General features: G+C 50.8%; 1 protein-coding gene across 5 annotated transcripts in view; it reads left to right on the top strand.

Annotated features, from left to right (window-relative positions):
• ZHX2 (zinc fingers and homeoboxes 2) overlaps positions 1-15,249 on the top strand; it is a 164,095-nt gene that overhangs the window by 138,799 nt on the left and 10,047 nt on the right. For all 5 annotated transcript variants that reach the window (XM_040494347.1, XM_040494344.1, XM_040494346.1 and 2 more), the window contains one exon: positions 8,518-11,262. In XM_040494347.1, coding sequence (XP_040350281.1) covers positions 8,743-11,259 — 2,517 coding nt within the window. In that variant the 5' untranslated portion in view covers positions 8,518-8,742 and the 3' untranslated portion in view covers positions 11,260-11,262. The remainder of the gene's footprint in view (positions 1-8,517; positions 11,263-15,249) is intronic.

Raw genomic sequence — 15,249 nt, forward strand, 5'->3', positions numbered from 1 at the left:
TCTCCCCTCCCCCACGTGCCTTCCTCCGGAACTCTACGGCCTGGACATTTCTCTCATCTGATAGCCAGGCTATGTGTCATTTCTCTCATCTGATAGCCAGGCTATGTGTCAGCCGCCTTGCAAAGCGATTCCAGGGGCTGATCTGCTGGTTTGACCCGTTTTTAGTTCCCCTGAGGGCCGCAGGCCACTTGTAGGGAGAGGTTGGAAATGCTACCACCCATCTCTGGAAAGGAGGCGGGGAGACAGGATTGGGGAGGCTCCACATGTGGCCCACCTGTGTGCTCTCCTCCCCTGGGGCCCGGTTAGAAATGCAGAACCTTGGGGCGCCTGGGTGGCGCAGTCGGTTAAGCGTCCGACTTCAGCCAGGTCACGATCTCGCGGTCCGTGAGTTCGAGCCCCGCGTCAGGCTCTGGGCTGATGGCTCAGAGCCTGGAGTCTGTTTCCGATTCTGTGTCTCCCTCTCTCTCTGCCCCTCCCCTGTTCATGCTCTGTCTCTCTCTGTCCCAAAAATAAATAAACATTGAAAAAAAAATTTTTTTTAAAAAGAAATGCAGAACCTCACTTCCACCCCAGACTTTCCAAATCCGAATTCTGTATTTTAGCAAGGTCCCCATAAAGCTTGCAGCCCAGCTCTGCTGCTCCAGACTGTGTGACCTCGGCCAAGCTCCTTAACCTCTCTGAGCTTCGGTGTCTGCAGAGGGTTTTTGACAAGTGAGCCACTGAACACCTGGAATGTGCCAGGACTGCGGTGAATGCTAGCTGCCGTTGCTGTTGGGAAAACGATTAAGGGAGAGTCAGTTTTACCACATTTAAACCCGAATCATCCAGCTATCCTTTGGGGTCGAGTGCAAACTGAATGGGAGAAGGTTCAAGATGAAAAGGGAAGCGCCCTCAACATCTGCTTAGACAACAAATGTAAGGATAGAGGGAGGAGTGTCTCTGGCAGCCCGGGCCCTCACTGTTTAATTTGGGGGTAGTCAAGATTATTGTTCATCTGCTTGGCTTGGGGGTTCTTACCTTCATTGACGTGCCTTCTCGTCCTGCCATCCCTACCCCACCACCCCACGAACTTCTCTCTAAGACCCTGCTGCTTCCATGATTCGCCAGTGGAATGAAATTGCAGCTCCTTAGTGTGACATTCAAGGCCCTCCACAGTCTCTGCCTAACCTGACTTGCCAGCCTCTTCCCAGCTTCCGCCCTGTTGCCCTGCCCTTTGACCTCAGTCCTGTCCAGTCCTCAGATATTTCCTTGCTCCTGCTCTCTCCTCTGCCTGGGAGCACGTTCCTCTGATTGGAGTCACCCTTCCCTTTCTCTGTCCTCCAGGATCCTACCCCACCCTTAGAACTCTGCTTAACTGAGGGGAGGCTGTGTCATGTGCCAAGAGCACGTGTTCAAATCCCAGCCCTACCATGAACTCGCCATGCGACCTTGGGCAAGGCACTTAGCCTCCCTGGCCCGGGTTTTTCTTCCATAAATTGAGGTTCATTACAACAGCCCTGCAGAGTTGTTGTGGGGCCTCGTCCACATAGTAAGGAGAATTTCAGTTAATCAAAGTCATGGTCATTTTATTTCTTTAAAAAAAATTTTTTTTATCTTTATTTCTGAGACAGAGAGAGACAGAGCATGAGTGGAGGAGGGGCAGAGAGAGAGGGAGACCCAGAATCCAAAGCAGGCTCCAGGCTCCGAGCCGTCAGCACAGAGCCCAACGCGGGGCTCGAACTCACGAACTGTGAGATCATGACCTGAGCCGAAGTCGGTTGCTCAACTGACTGAGCCACCCAGGCACCCCTTGGTCGTTTTATTTCTAAGACGATTCCCTCCTCTGTGAAGCCATTAGCCATCCTCCTACCCTGTCTTAAGGAATTAAGCACAGCCTGCTCTGTGTTTCATAAACTCTTTCTCCTTCCTGTCTGTGCAACGTCCCAATGCTCCCCTGGCTTCTCGTGGAGGGAGGCCCTGACCTCCCCGCTTAAAGTCACAGGTCACCGCACTCCCCACCCCAGCCTCATCACTGCTTGACTTTTTCCCCATAGAGCTCATCACCTCTTGGGCTTCTGCTCATGTCAGCTTGTGAACACGAGTCCCACCAGAGCAGAGATTCCTGTGTGTTTACTCGTGTGTCCTGGGGACCTAGCACCACATCTGCACTCATAGTGCTCGGTATCTGTCATCTACACGAATAAATCACTTTTGCACCATGGAGGGTATTCGGTGGGCACTCCCCTGCCTGCCTGTTACAGGCTGAAATGGGTCTCCCCCGCCACCTGCCAAATTCACGAGTTCTAGTCCTACCCCTGAGAATGTGGGGTATTTCAGAAAGGGTTTTAAAGAAGTGATTAGGGTTAAAGGAAGCCCTTGGGGTGAGCCCCAGTCCAGTGTGACAGGTGTCCTTCTGAGAAGAGGCGACCAGGCGGTACGCACACACAAGGAAGGACGTGCTGCGGACAGGGCAAGTAGGTGGCCGTCTGCAAGCCGAGGAGAGAGGCTTCCAGAGAAACCAACCCTGCAGACACCTTGTTCATGGACTCCCAACTGCCAGAACTGTGAGAAAAACACTCCTGTTGGTTAAGCCTCCCCGTCTGGGGTGCTCCAGCCCTGGCTCAGTTATAACGCCGGCTGTGCGCTCCCTGAGGACAAGGACACGGTTTCCTCCTCTTTGTGGGCCCCGTTTCCACAGCCGAACTCAGCACACAGGGGTCTAATCGAACTGCGTTCCACGCACCACACAGAGGGGCTGATGGAGAAGCAGAGGCGCCAAGCGGGGAAGGGGGAAGAGAGCCCAGCGGACGCCCGGAAGGGAGTTGTTCGTGATGGTCTGTAGAGGCTGGCCATCTTCATCCCATGTTACTTATTCCAAGATTTTGTCCTTTCTCATTCATCATTGGATTTCTTTGTGGTGAGTGATAGATGCCGTGGTGGATAAAAGGAAAACCGAGTAAGTGTCAGAAACACGCAAAGGAGGCAGGGGTCTGTGTCGGTGCCTTGGCTCCCTTTCCGTGCACCATGTGCTTGTCGTGCTCTGTCCTAGTTGTCCTGTGAGGCCTGGGACGCCTGGAATGTCACAGACGAAGGACATTTCTTACCTCTCCTCTCCTTCCGGGCGCCAGGATCTTAAGCACAAATGTGCTCAGTCCTAACCGGCTCAGGCCACCCGCCCCAAGGCAGGATCGCGTCTCAGGCCCCACTGCTGGGCATCCAGGGGAGAACTCGCTGCCGCCCGGAGGTCGAATGTTCTCAGGCGGGCACAGAATGCGCCTGGGAAGCCGGCCGGGGTGAGACCGGCTGCACAGGGCTGGTGGGTTGTGATGCTCACCTCCCCTCCCCCAGCACGGAAGCGATGTGCCGGACTTTTAACGTGCATTTTGACATCTTTATTTTTGCCACTTCTAGCAGGTGTCCGTCTGAGCCTGAAGACGGCTGGCAGTACTGTAGCCTTCGTGCCGGCGAGGCCCAGGCCTCGTGGGCGCTGGTCCCGATCCCGCTGGCAGCTCACAGACTTTCAAAAAGGCAGACCACGTGCTTCTGCTGTGCAGACGCTCACCCCCTTCTGGTGCGGGGGTGATTCTTCCCAGGGCCGTGGTTCTTGTGACTCCATCACGGGGACCCCCCCGCCGAGAGATGAGTTCTTCAAAGGCTCCGTGTTTTCTGCGCCCTGCCCCCACGTCTGTCTTCTCTTCCTCCATCTTTCCTTCTTTTTGATCTGCTGTGGTTTGGACTCCTGGTCGCCAAATGAGCTTTAGAAGATACTGTTTATTCTGAACCACGGTTTTTGGAACACTGAGAGGTTTTAGGATGTTTTACCACAGTTTGGTTCACTTCTGGGCCCCGTTTGTCAACAGATTTAAGTCATTCTACGTATGGGGAGTTTCTCTAAGAAGAGTCTCTTCCCCCTCCCTCCCCTGCACCCATTCCTGCCCGATTTCTTTGTTTTGCAGGCGAAAAGTTTCCCTTTGCTCCCTTGCTTAAAAATTCTATTTCAGGGGTGCCTGCATGGCTCAGTCAGTTAAGCATCTGACTTCGGCGCGGGTCATGATCTTGTGGTTCGTGGGTTCGAGCCCCGCTCCGGGCTCTCTGCTGTCAGCACAGAGCCTGCTGCGGATCCTCTTTCCCCTTATCTCTCTGCCCCTCTGCTGCTCATTCTCTCTCTTTCCCTCTCTCTCAAATAAACATTTAAAAAATTTCTAAAAGTTATATTTCAGATTCCCCAGTCTCTTGGCTAGTGTGTGCAAATGTAGCCACCAGCTGTCACGACAGGGACACCCTCTGTGGCACTTTAGGACCTCCTTCCCCCTTACAGAGCCCCTCTGCTCATGCCCCCGGCGCACACCCACGCATACACTCACGCACGTGCACGCACACACAAGGGTGCCTACACGTGCACACACAGCAGGACATTTTGCCGTGCCTCCTCTCTCCGTATCAGCCACAGGCCCCACGAGGCAGCCATCCTGAGTTAATTATTCAGCCAACATGCATAGGAAGCTTACTACGGGCCAGGTGTGGTTCTAGGCTCTGAGGAAACCACAGTGAAAAGTTTCTGCCTCTATGGAATCTATGTTCTAGAATAGCACTGTCCAGTAGAAGGTCCCTCAATGATAGAAAAGTTCTGCGCTGCTTCATACAAAAGCCACCAGCCACGTGTGGCTACTGAGCACTTGAAATGTGGCCAGTGTAACTTGAGGAACTGATTTTGTTTTTCATTTTCTTTTATTTTAATTAACTTAAATCCGAAGGGCCACATTTGCCTAGTGGCTGTCATATTGAAAGTCCTAGAGGAAGAAAAAAGTAGATAAATGCTCTCTCCTTCCTCCTTCAGTCACAAAATGTCTAAGTAAATTTTAAATATTGAAAAGTGCTGTGAAGAAAGCAAAGCCAAGCGGAGTAAGGAAACAGTAGTGAGGGAGGCACTGATTTACTTGGGGTGGTGGTCAGGAAAGGTCTCTCTGTGGGAGGATGCCTTTTATTTTTGTTTTAATGTTTATTTATTTCTGAGTGAGAAAGTGAGAGTGAGGGGAGAGGGGCAGAGAGGGGGGAGAGAGAGAGAATCCCAAGCAGGCCCTGCACTGTCAGCACAGAGCCCAATGCAGGGCTTGAACTCACGAACTGTGAGATCACGGCCTGAGCTGAAACCAGGAGTCGGCCACTTAACCAACTAAGCCACCCAGATGCCATGAGGACGACTTTTAAATGGGGACGTGAGCACTGAGGAGCTCGGGGGTGGGAGGTTAGGGCAGAGGTCCTGTGACGTGCAAGGGGGAGCAGGAAGTATGGGCCCGAACGTGCCGGGGTTGCAGGCTGTTATAAGGGCTTGGAGAAAGGGCTTTGTGCAGAAAGGTGACATGAACTGATTCTTATCTTAAAATATGCCGCTGCTCCAGAGAGGAAGGAAGCGGGAGACCCTTGAGAGGCTGCCACAGACTTCCAGGTGGGAGAGGACGGTAGCTTAGACAAGGCAGGGGCAGGGGGATGTGGAAGTGGTGTGAAGGGTCAGATACTAGATTTATTCTGAAGACAGTCAACAGCGTTGCTGACGGATTAGTTGGGGTGAGCCCAGGAGAGTTTGGGCCGGAATGACCAATGGTGGAGCCACTGACAGACATGAGAAACTCTGGAGGAGGTAACGTATGGCTGAGGGGGAAACCAAGAGTCTCAGCAGCAGGGACATGGAGGCTGAAGATGTCAGTTTGGGTGTGGTCAGCAAAAAGACACGGTCCCCTCTGCTCTGCTGTGCCCGTGTCCTCTCCTCACCAGTGCCCGGAGGGACACTCACCCACTGCTGATGACGTTGTCCAGCGTGGGAATGCCAGGGCTCCTCGTTAGAATAACTGGGTTCTGGATTCACAGGGGGAAATGCCCCTCCCCAAGTCCTGCTCAGCTTTGTCACCTGAGCCCCTAAGCAGATGTGTGTGGGCACAGTCCCGCAGAGTTGCTCGTAAAAATGAGCCTCCACTTCCACCCTTGAGCACTCTCTTCAGTGGAACTCAACCCCAAGGCAACGGGAGGGACAGGAGGTAACGGCCATCTTTTCCCTTTCCCTTCTCCCCAGGTGTCAGCTCTACTCCTTTCAAAACACATCTCCCTTCTCCTTTAAGCACAAAATGAAAGATGCCCTCTACACCAGCCCGTGCATTTACACACTGGACGCTGCCACTTCCCCGGCTTTGCTACTCCTAATAAGCAAATTGTTCCTGTACTCCCAAATTAATATTTGTTCAATGCAATTCCAATCAGAATTCTAACAGGATTTTATTTTGCAGATGATTCTGATTTATGGGAATTGATTTATATGAAGAAATGTGGTACCAAATTAAGGAGGAGCTCACTCTACCAGACATTAAAACATACTCTAATCTACCAAAAAAAAAAAAAAATTAAGTCATGTGTCAATAGCTAGATAAGAGGCACAGAATAAATGACCCAGAAATGCCCTAGTATATGTAAAAATATAATGTATGACAGAGATGATTTCACAAATTAGTGAGAACACAATACATGCTATGAGATAATTGGTAACTCTCAAAAAAAATGGTTAGAATTGTATCTTACAGCTTAACCCAAGATCAGTTGAATTCCAAATGCATTAAATGTAACAAATAAAGCTAAAACACTCTGAGAAAACATAGAATGATATGTCTCAGCTATCAAGGCAGGGAATCACTTTTTTTTTTTAATGTACAAGTGATTTTTATTTATTTTCTATTGAAGTATAATTGACATATAAGATCCTGTTAGTTTCAGGTGTGCATCAGAGTGATTCTGTGTTTTTATACATCATGAAATGATCCCCACAATCAGATAGTTACCATCTGTCACCATACAAAGTTAATACAATATTATTGAGTATATTCCCTATGCTGTACATTACATCCCAGGACTTTTTTTTTTTTTTTTTTTTTACAACTGAAGTTTGTACCTCTTAATCACCCTTCGCCTACTTCATCTGCCCCTCAAACCCTCCCCTCTCTGGCAACCAGCAGTTTGTTTCTTGTAACTGGGAACCACTTTCTATATAAAAAATCACAGCGAAAGGAGCCACAAAAGAAAAAGGTTGGTAAATTTGCTGCCTAAAACGTAAAACTTTTGCATGTAAAAACACGAAAAATGCCATCTACGAACGAACACGAATGAACATAAAAGGTAAATGATCGACTAGAATCATTTTGCAACAAATATAATAAAGTACTGATGCTCTTAATATAGAGACTTGTAAATCAATAGTAAAACCACTGAGCATCACAAGAGAAAAATGGCATGAATAAACAATTCAAAAGGAAAGAACACACAGGGCAAGTAAATCTATGAAAGCAGTTCAACCTGATTAGCAATGAAGGAAAGCACAAAAGTGTATTAAGATCATCTAACCCTGGGGCACCTGGGTGGCTTAGTCAGTTAAGCATCGGACTTCGGCTCAGGTCATGATCTCACAGTTCATGGGTTCGAGCCTCCTGCCGGGCTCTGTGCTGACAGCTCAGAGCCTGGAGCCTGCTTCGGATTCTGTCTCCATCTCTCCCTGCCCCTCCCCGGCTTACAGTCCTTCTCTCAATCTGTCTCAAAAATAAATAAACGTTAAAAATTTTATTTAAAAAAAAGATGGTTTAACCCTATCTAATCAGCAAGGCGTTTCCATGGTAATATTCCACGTAGGTCGAGTGGTAAGTTGGGCATTCTCGTTCATTGCCAGGGGAAGGGCCAGCTGATGGAAAAGTTGGCCAAATGAGTGAAGAGAACTTAAAATGCACATGTCCTTTAACCCAGTGCTTCTGTGTCTAAGCATTCATCCTAAGGACTTACCAGAAATAAGGACTCACGATGTTGCCTGCAATTTTGTTGAGCAGAGCCAAAAATTGAAGAAAAAAAAAAAATGTCCAACAAAAGCTGAATGACTAAATGTATCACATGTGTATATCCCCCCAAGGTAGTATCATGCAGCCATGTTTAAGTCATTATTTTGCTCATTATTTATAGAAAGAGGGAACATTTCAAGTGAAATAAAGGAACTACAGTATTCAGGGTGATTTTTTTTCTCCTTTATACTTGAAAGCATTTTCTGGATTTTCTATACTGGTGACTTCTGTGATAAGAAACAAGAGTTGATATCCATTTTCTAATACCCATATAAACACCATTTGGTGGCCCCAGGTAAGCCTCTTGCTTCTGATGTACCATCAATTAAAGCAGCTTGAGAGCCCAGCGACATCTCGACATCTCATCTCTGCCACCCCACCCACCACTTCAGAGCTTAGAGCCTTCATTGCATTTCTGTATCTGTTTGCCTCTAAACATGAACGAATGACCTGCACCCTCCTTTGCTTGCGTTGGGCCGGTTCCCACTGCCCGTCCCAAAGAAAGGAAGAAAAGAATGTGATCTTTTATTTTCATGTGCATCCTCTCTCACTGTCTGTGCGTACCTAGGTGTCTGCTTTATTGTGGGTGCCAGTTGGGGTGGGTTAGAAAGAAATGCTAGTTTCTTCTGCCTTGTGGAAAAACACTGACCCTATCTTTGTTCTTGTCCCACAGATATGATGCTGCCTCTTGTGTTTAGCCATTGGAGCAGTTACAGTTTTTTGTGCTGAGATCATTCTGAACACTCAAACACTAGACTTCAGCATTCAAGGGAAGCCAAAGCCATTGGAGGGGGAATAAAGCCCAAAGCCTTTTATCTGATTTGCTCCAAAAATTTCACTGCCCCTTCCCTACCCACCCCCCTCCCCAAATTTAAGCTGTTGCACACAGACAGACGGCATGGCGAGCAAGCGAAAATCCACAACCCCGTGCATGGTTCGGACATCACAAGTAGTAGAACAAGATGTGCCCGAGGAAGGAGACAGGGCCAAAGAAAAAGGAAACAGCACAACACAGCCTGAAACAACCAAGGACAGTTGGACAGTAGAACCCGAGAACTCTTCCAAAGAAAATGAAGTGATAGAGGTGAAATCTACAGGGGAAAACCAATCCAAAAAACTCCAAGGTGGTTATGAATGCAAATACTGCCCCTACTCCACGCAAAACCTGAACGAGTTCACGGAGCACGTTGACACGCAGCACCCCAACGTGATTCTCAACCCCTTATACGTGTGTGCCGAATGTAACTTCACGACCAAAAAGTACGACTCCCTGTCTGACCACAACTCCAAGTTCCATCCCGGGGAGACCAACTTCAAGCTGAAGTTAATCAAGCGCAATAATCAAACTGTCTTAGAGCAGTCCATCGAAGCCACCAACCACATCGTGTCCATCACCACCAGCGGCCCCGGAAGCGGCGACGGTGATCCCGGAATCTCAGTGAGTAAAACCCCCATCATGAAGCCAGGGAAACCAAAAGCCGATGCCAAGAAGGTGCCCAAGAAGCCGGAGGAGGCCACGCCCGAGAACCACGTGGAAGGGACTGCCCGCCTGGTGACAGACGCGGCTGAGATCCTCTCGAGACTCGGAGGCGTGGAGCTCCTCCAGGACACATTAGGGCACGTCACGCCTTCTGTCCAGCTCCCACCAAATATCAACCTTGTCCCGAAGGTCCCCGTCCCGCTGAATACTACCAAATACAACTCTGCCCTGGATACGAATGCCACCATGATCAACTCCTTCAACAAGTTCCCTTACCCGACCCAGGCCGAGTTGTCCTGGCTGACAGCTGCTTCCAAACACCCAGAAGAGCACATCAGAATCTGGTTTGCCACACAGCGCTTAAAGCATGGCATCAGCTGGTCCCCGGAGGAGGTGGAGGAGGCCCGGAAAAAGATGTTTAATGGCACCATCCAGTCAGTACCCCCCACGATCACCGTGCTGCCGGCCCAGCTGGCGCCCACAAAGATGTCACAGCCCATCCTCCAGACAGCTCTGCCGTGCCAGATTCTCGGCCAGACCAGCCTGGTGCTGACTCAGGTGACCAGCGGATCAACAACAGTCTCCTGCTCCCCCATCACGCTTGCCGTGGCCGGAGTGACCAACCATGGCCAAAAAAGGCCTTTAGTGACTCCCCAGGCCGCCCCCGAGCCCAAGCGTCCACACATCGCTCAGGTGCCAGAGCCCCCGCCCAAGGTGGCCAACCCTGTGCTGACGCCAGCCAGTGACCGCAAGAAGACAAAGGAGCAGATTGCGCATCTCAAGGCAAGCTTTCTCCAGAGCCAGTTTCCTGACGATGCTGAGGTCTATCGGCTCATCGAGGTGACCGGCCTTGCCAGGAGTGAGATCAAGAAGTGGTTCAGCGATCACCGGTATCGGTGTCAAAGAGGCATCGTCCACATCACCAGCGAATCCCTTGCCAAAGACCAGTTGGCCATCGCAGCCTCCCGACACGGCCGCGCGTACCACGCGTACCCGGACTTTGCCCCACAGAAATTCAAAGAAAAAACACAGGGTCAGATTAAAACCCTGGAGGACAGCTTTTTGAAAAGCTCTTTCCCGACCCAAGCAGAACTGGATAGACTAAGGGTGGAAACCAAGCTGAGCAGGAGAGAGATTGAATCCTGGTTCTCAGAGAGACGGAAGCTTCGGGACAGCATGGAACAAGCAGTCTTGGATTCCATGGGGACTGGCAAAAAAGGCCAAGATGTGGTGGCCCCCAATGGTGCTCTGTCTCGACTTGACCAGCTCTCCGGTGCCCAGTTAGCCAGTTCTCTGCCCAGCCCTTCACCAGCAATTACGAAAAATCAAGAACAGGTACATCTCCTGCGGAGCACGTTTGCAAGAACCCAGTGGCCTACTCCCCAGGAGTATGACCAGTTAGCAGCCAAGACGGGCCTGGTCCGAACTGAAATTGTGCGCTGGTTCAAAGAGAACAGGTGCTTGCTAAAAACCGGAACCTTAAAGTGGATGGAGCAGTACCAGCACCAGCAGATAGCGGGAGATCACGTTTACGACGCCCCACCAAGGAAAGCAGTGAAAGCCGTCATCACTGAGAGCCCAAAGAATGGAAGTGATGTGGGTCAGCAACATTACAAGGACCCCAAAAAGCTCTGTGAAGAGGACTTGGAGAAGCTGGTACCCAGGGTGAAAGTGAGCAACGAGCAAGCCAAGGATGGTGTGCCGGCCAAGCCTTCCGAAGCCACCTCGGACAGGTCGGAGGGCAGCAGCCGGGACGGCCAGGGCAGCGACGAGAATGAGGAGTCGGGCGTTGTGGATTGGGTGGAGGTCACAGTCGGAGAGGAGGACGCCATCTCAGACAGGTCGGATAGCTGGAGTCAGACAGCAGCCGAAGGCACCGCAGAACAGGCCGGCTCGGACTCCGACAGCATCCCTGCCGAGGCTGGCCAGGCCTAACAGGTAACCCCCTCCTGGCTCCCCGCAGGAAAGTAGGCGAGGATGCTGGCTGGCTTTCTCTGTATTGCCAGAGTCCATATAGGTTGTAGGGTACGGAGATGTTGACACAGATGATGAGTTCTTTTTAAAAGTTCTTGTTTGGGGCGCCTGGGTGGCGCAGTCGGTTAAGCGTCCGACTTCAGCCAGGTCACGATCTCGCGGTCCGTGAGTTCGAGCCCCGCGTCAGGCTCTGGGCTGATGGCTCGGAGCCTGGAGCCTGTTTCTGATTCTGTGTCTCCCTCTCTCTCTGCCCCTCCCCCATTCATGCTCTGTCTCTCTCTGTCCCAAAAATAAATAAATGTTGAAAGAAAAAAAAAAAATTTAAAAGTTCTTGTTTGAAAAAGGAAGGAAACCAGGGATGCTGGCAGGCCAGGTCAGAAGACCTGGAGGGGGTCCCGCAGGACCAGTCAAAATGGTCCTTGGCTTCATGCAGGATGGAAAGCAGGTGTGAGCCAGCAGGAGGTGAGAGCAGAGTTTACTGAAGGGAGAGAGAGAGAGATTGAGAGCAGATACGGACGGAGCGTCTGGGAGACTTAAAAAGGAAAGGAGCAGGAGGGGCGCCTGGGTGGCTCAGTCGGTTAAGCGTCCGACTTCAGCCAGGTCACGATCTCGCGGTCCGTGAGTTCGAGCCCCGCGTCGGGCTCTGGGCTGATGGCTCAGAGCCTGGAGCCTGTTTCCGATTCTGTGTCTCCCTCTCTCTCTGCCCCTCCCTCGTTCATGCTCTGTCTCTCTCTGTCCCAAAAATAAATAAACGTTGAAAAAAAAAAAAAAAAAGGAAAGGAGCAAGAGTCTCATCTTTGCTTGGGGTCTGGGGATTTTATTGACCATTGCGGTCTGGAGCACATGTCCTCTCAGGCATCCAGGAACTCAGGGTCCAGGTGTCCATCATAAGTCGCTCGTTCCCTGGAGTCAGGGAATTTTGACGACGAGATGTCTAGAGTCAGTGGTCTGCAATAGGCAGGCGTGTGCCACATGATGGCCTCGCCTGGTCCTTCCTGAGATGTTATCTACTGTGCTAGAAGGCCCCAGAGAAGTCATGAACTCCTGGTCCCTTGTAAGGAGGACGTACGTTAAGGCATGTGCGGCGCAGGGGGTGCAAGTCCTAACGAGAGAGAATAGAAGCAAGAAAGGGAGCAAAAAGCAGATTTTATGGAGCCCTTCGGTTTCCTGGTCTCACTAGCGGCTGGTGGATTTTGTGTCCTCGTTTGCAAGGCCCTGCCCATGAGTGACAGCGCTGTGGCATACCTTGGACGCACCCTCTGGGGCCTCTCCGTTCCTCAGTCTACAAGCAGTTATAGGGACACAGCCTCTGCCTGCTTTCTGTTTGCTGCTGTAAGAAACGGACCTGAAAAGGATGTGTCTTTTCCTTTTGCTTTCTGTGTTGTTTTGTTTTGTTTTGTTTTCATTTTCATTTTCTTTCCTTTCTTGGATTTTTAAGGGTAGCTAACCAAGTTTACTGGCCAGAGATTTGGGGTTGTTTCTTTCAACCTGACAGGTTTTGGTGTTTGCCCAGTCATGGCTGAAGGAAGGCGAGTTTCTCACTATATAACACAGCTCATAATTGTGCTGAGTGGGTCCCCAGAACCCCTTCAAATCTGGAAGAGACTGGTGTAAATTAGGCCTGTGGAGCCACAAAAGCCTGGGAAGGGAGGTTGCCATGGTTACTAATGGCCGTGTCATCCACATGATGGGACATGCACCCAGGCCCTGGTGTTTGTGCTTTCACAAGAGGTCTGTGCAAATCAAGGCCTCAAAACACAGCAGCTTGCTTGGTGGTAGGTTTAGAATAGAGGGGGCAGCGGGGAGAGGGGTGCAGGAGGCAGAGAGCCGACCTTGGCCAAAGCCGACACATTCCACGGGCAGCTTGGAACCAGGAGGGAGAGGTGTGATTTACGCTCTGCCCAGATTGGCTTCTCCAGAGGTCACTTAAAAGGCAACAGAAGCCCCCCCCCCCCATCATGTCATCTTTAAAAATAATGAAACAAAGGTAAGAACCTCCAGAATGATTGATAAGGTCCCGAAGGGAGCCCTGGAAATTACCATGCTTCTTTATTAACGACTTCGGACAACTTTGGCTGGTCATGCCCCTCATCAATTCATTTATTTCATAGTAAGAAACAGCAGTAAAGAAATAAATGAAAAAATAAAGTCTTCTTAGAAACCGTATTTTAGCCGGTTCCATCAGTTAGTGAAAGAGCAGTTGAAGGAACAGCCAATCAAAGATGCCATCAGGGCTTCTTCCCGCCGCCCCCCTCCCCCGACTTTTCAAGGGGGAATCGTAATGGGGTACAGGTGAGGAGGCGGTCCAGAGGGGAGGGGCTAGTGGCAGGAGGGGGCTAAAGTCCAATAGTACCAACTGCCCCCCACCATCTGGCTACCTTGGTTCCTCCCTCTGGCTATTCTCGTACCTTCCTTTGAGACCTAGCTTGCCCTGTCTTCTATCCTTGACCTTTTCCAGTGCGTGACATAAATTTACCCGATTGCTTTTTCCTCCTGCCACGGAGTAGACAACAGGGTTCAGTTCAATCCAGCAAATACATTCTGCACACCTACCGTGTGCCAGTCTCTGTGCTAAGTGACAGAGATAACGGGATGAAGAAAGCAGATAAGAGTCCTTTCACGTGGTGCTCAGTCAGGCCAAGGAGAGAGGAAATTGCTCTTTCCTTTACTAGCCGGGGTGATCCATGGTGTGATAGGGACACGCCCAGCTGTGCACTGGAGCACGCAGGAGGGGCATCCAGAGGTCAGGGCAGGCTTCCCGGAGGAAGGGATATCTGTCTCAGAGACTAGCTGAAGGGAAGGGGCTGGCCGGCGCACTGACAAGGAAGAGTGGCTCATGTGGAAAGGGACAGACAAGGAAAGTTCCAGAGATGAGAAAAGGAATGGTACAGTTGAGGAACCAAGAGAGTTTGGGCACAGCCAGAAAGCCGAGTTTGGGGTTCAGGAGACGATGAGAAAAGGCAACTCAAAGAAATGACCGTGGTTTTCCACAGCAAGCAAAAGCTGTTCTGAACCAGCTGTGTTGGCCGAGTTTGAGTAGAATTGTGAGTGTCCCGTGTCCCAGAGTGAACTGGGATGGCACTTCCAGGTCCCCATGGCTGAGTGGGGTTTGTCTAGGGGTAGCAGCTCCCCAGGGGCCCTGAGGCCACCTGTCCCCATCCCTTCCCCCCCAAGCTGTACCACCACCGACAGGGGGACATGCCCAGCTCTTCTGCCTACCATCGGGCCTGTTCCCCACGAGAGGCCCAAGAGAAACATAAAGGGGGAAGCAATGCTAAAACCATTAATGGGCAGCTTTGGAGGGAAGGGAGGAAGGATGGAAGGGTGGGCGCAGGGCCTCCTGAGCACCAGAGGCTGAGCTAAGTGCTCTGGCCCCAGATGGTCTTCCTCGGTGCTCCTAGTGACGCCGAGAGCTAAGCTACTGTATATTTTCATAGGCCTAGAAACTGAGGCTCAGAAACCAAGGAGCATACCCTCCTTGTCCCAACCAGTATCTTGGCTTCCCTCCACAGCCCCGCCTCCTACTGCTGTCTCTGCCTCTCTGTTTCTGACAGAAACTCCCTGTCTCTGGATGACCCCCAGGGTGGGGTTGGGAGGGGGGTGTTTAGATTTGACTGCGGATATTAGATAATTCAGAGATGAAGGAACTGGCTGTTTCCTTTTTCTACCTCCCACCCACCCACACACACACACAAACCCAGAAATACCGTGGAACCCCCTTTTATGTTTCTTTATGGCGAATGCCCTCAAGTGTGAGCTGAAAAATGTTCCCAAACAAGATGCTATGGTCTGCTTGACACCGGGTAGCACCCAGTGTCCCTACTGGCTTCCTGATGTTTCCGAGGTGCTACTGCATTGAGAAAAGGGCTGCGGGTCTGGCCTGGTGGTGGCATCCCGGACAGAGGCACCCACTTAAGGGAACCTTTCAACTTAGAGGGAAGAAATCCCTCC

The sequence above is a fragment of the Herpailurus yagouaroundi genome, unplaced genomic scaffold, assembly GCF_014898765.1.
Source record: "Herpailurus yagouaroundi ecotype Mexico unplaced genomic scaffold, PumYag 186, whole genome shotgun sequence".
NCBI classification, from domain to species: Eukaryota; Metazoa; Chordata; class Mammalia; order Carnivora; family Felidae; genus Herpailurus; species Herpailurus yagouaroundi.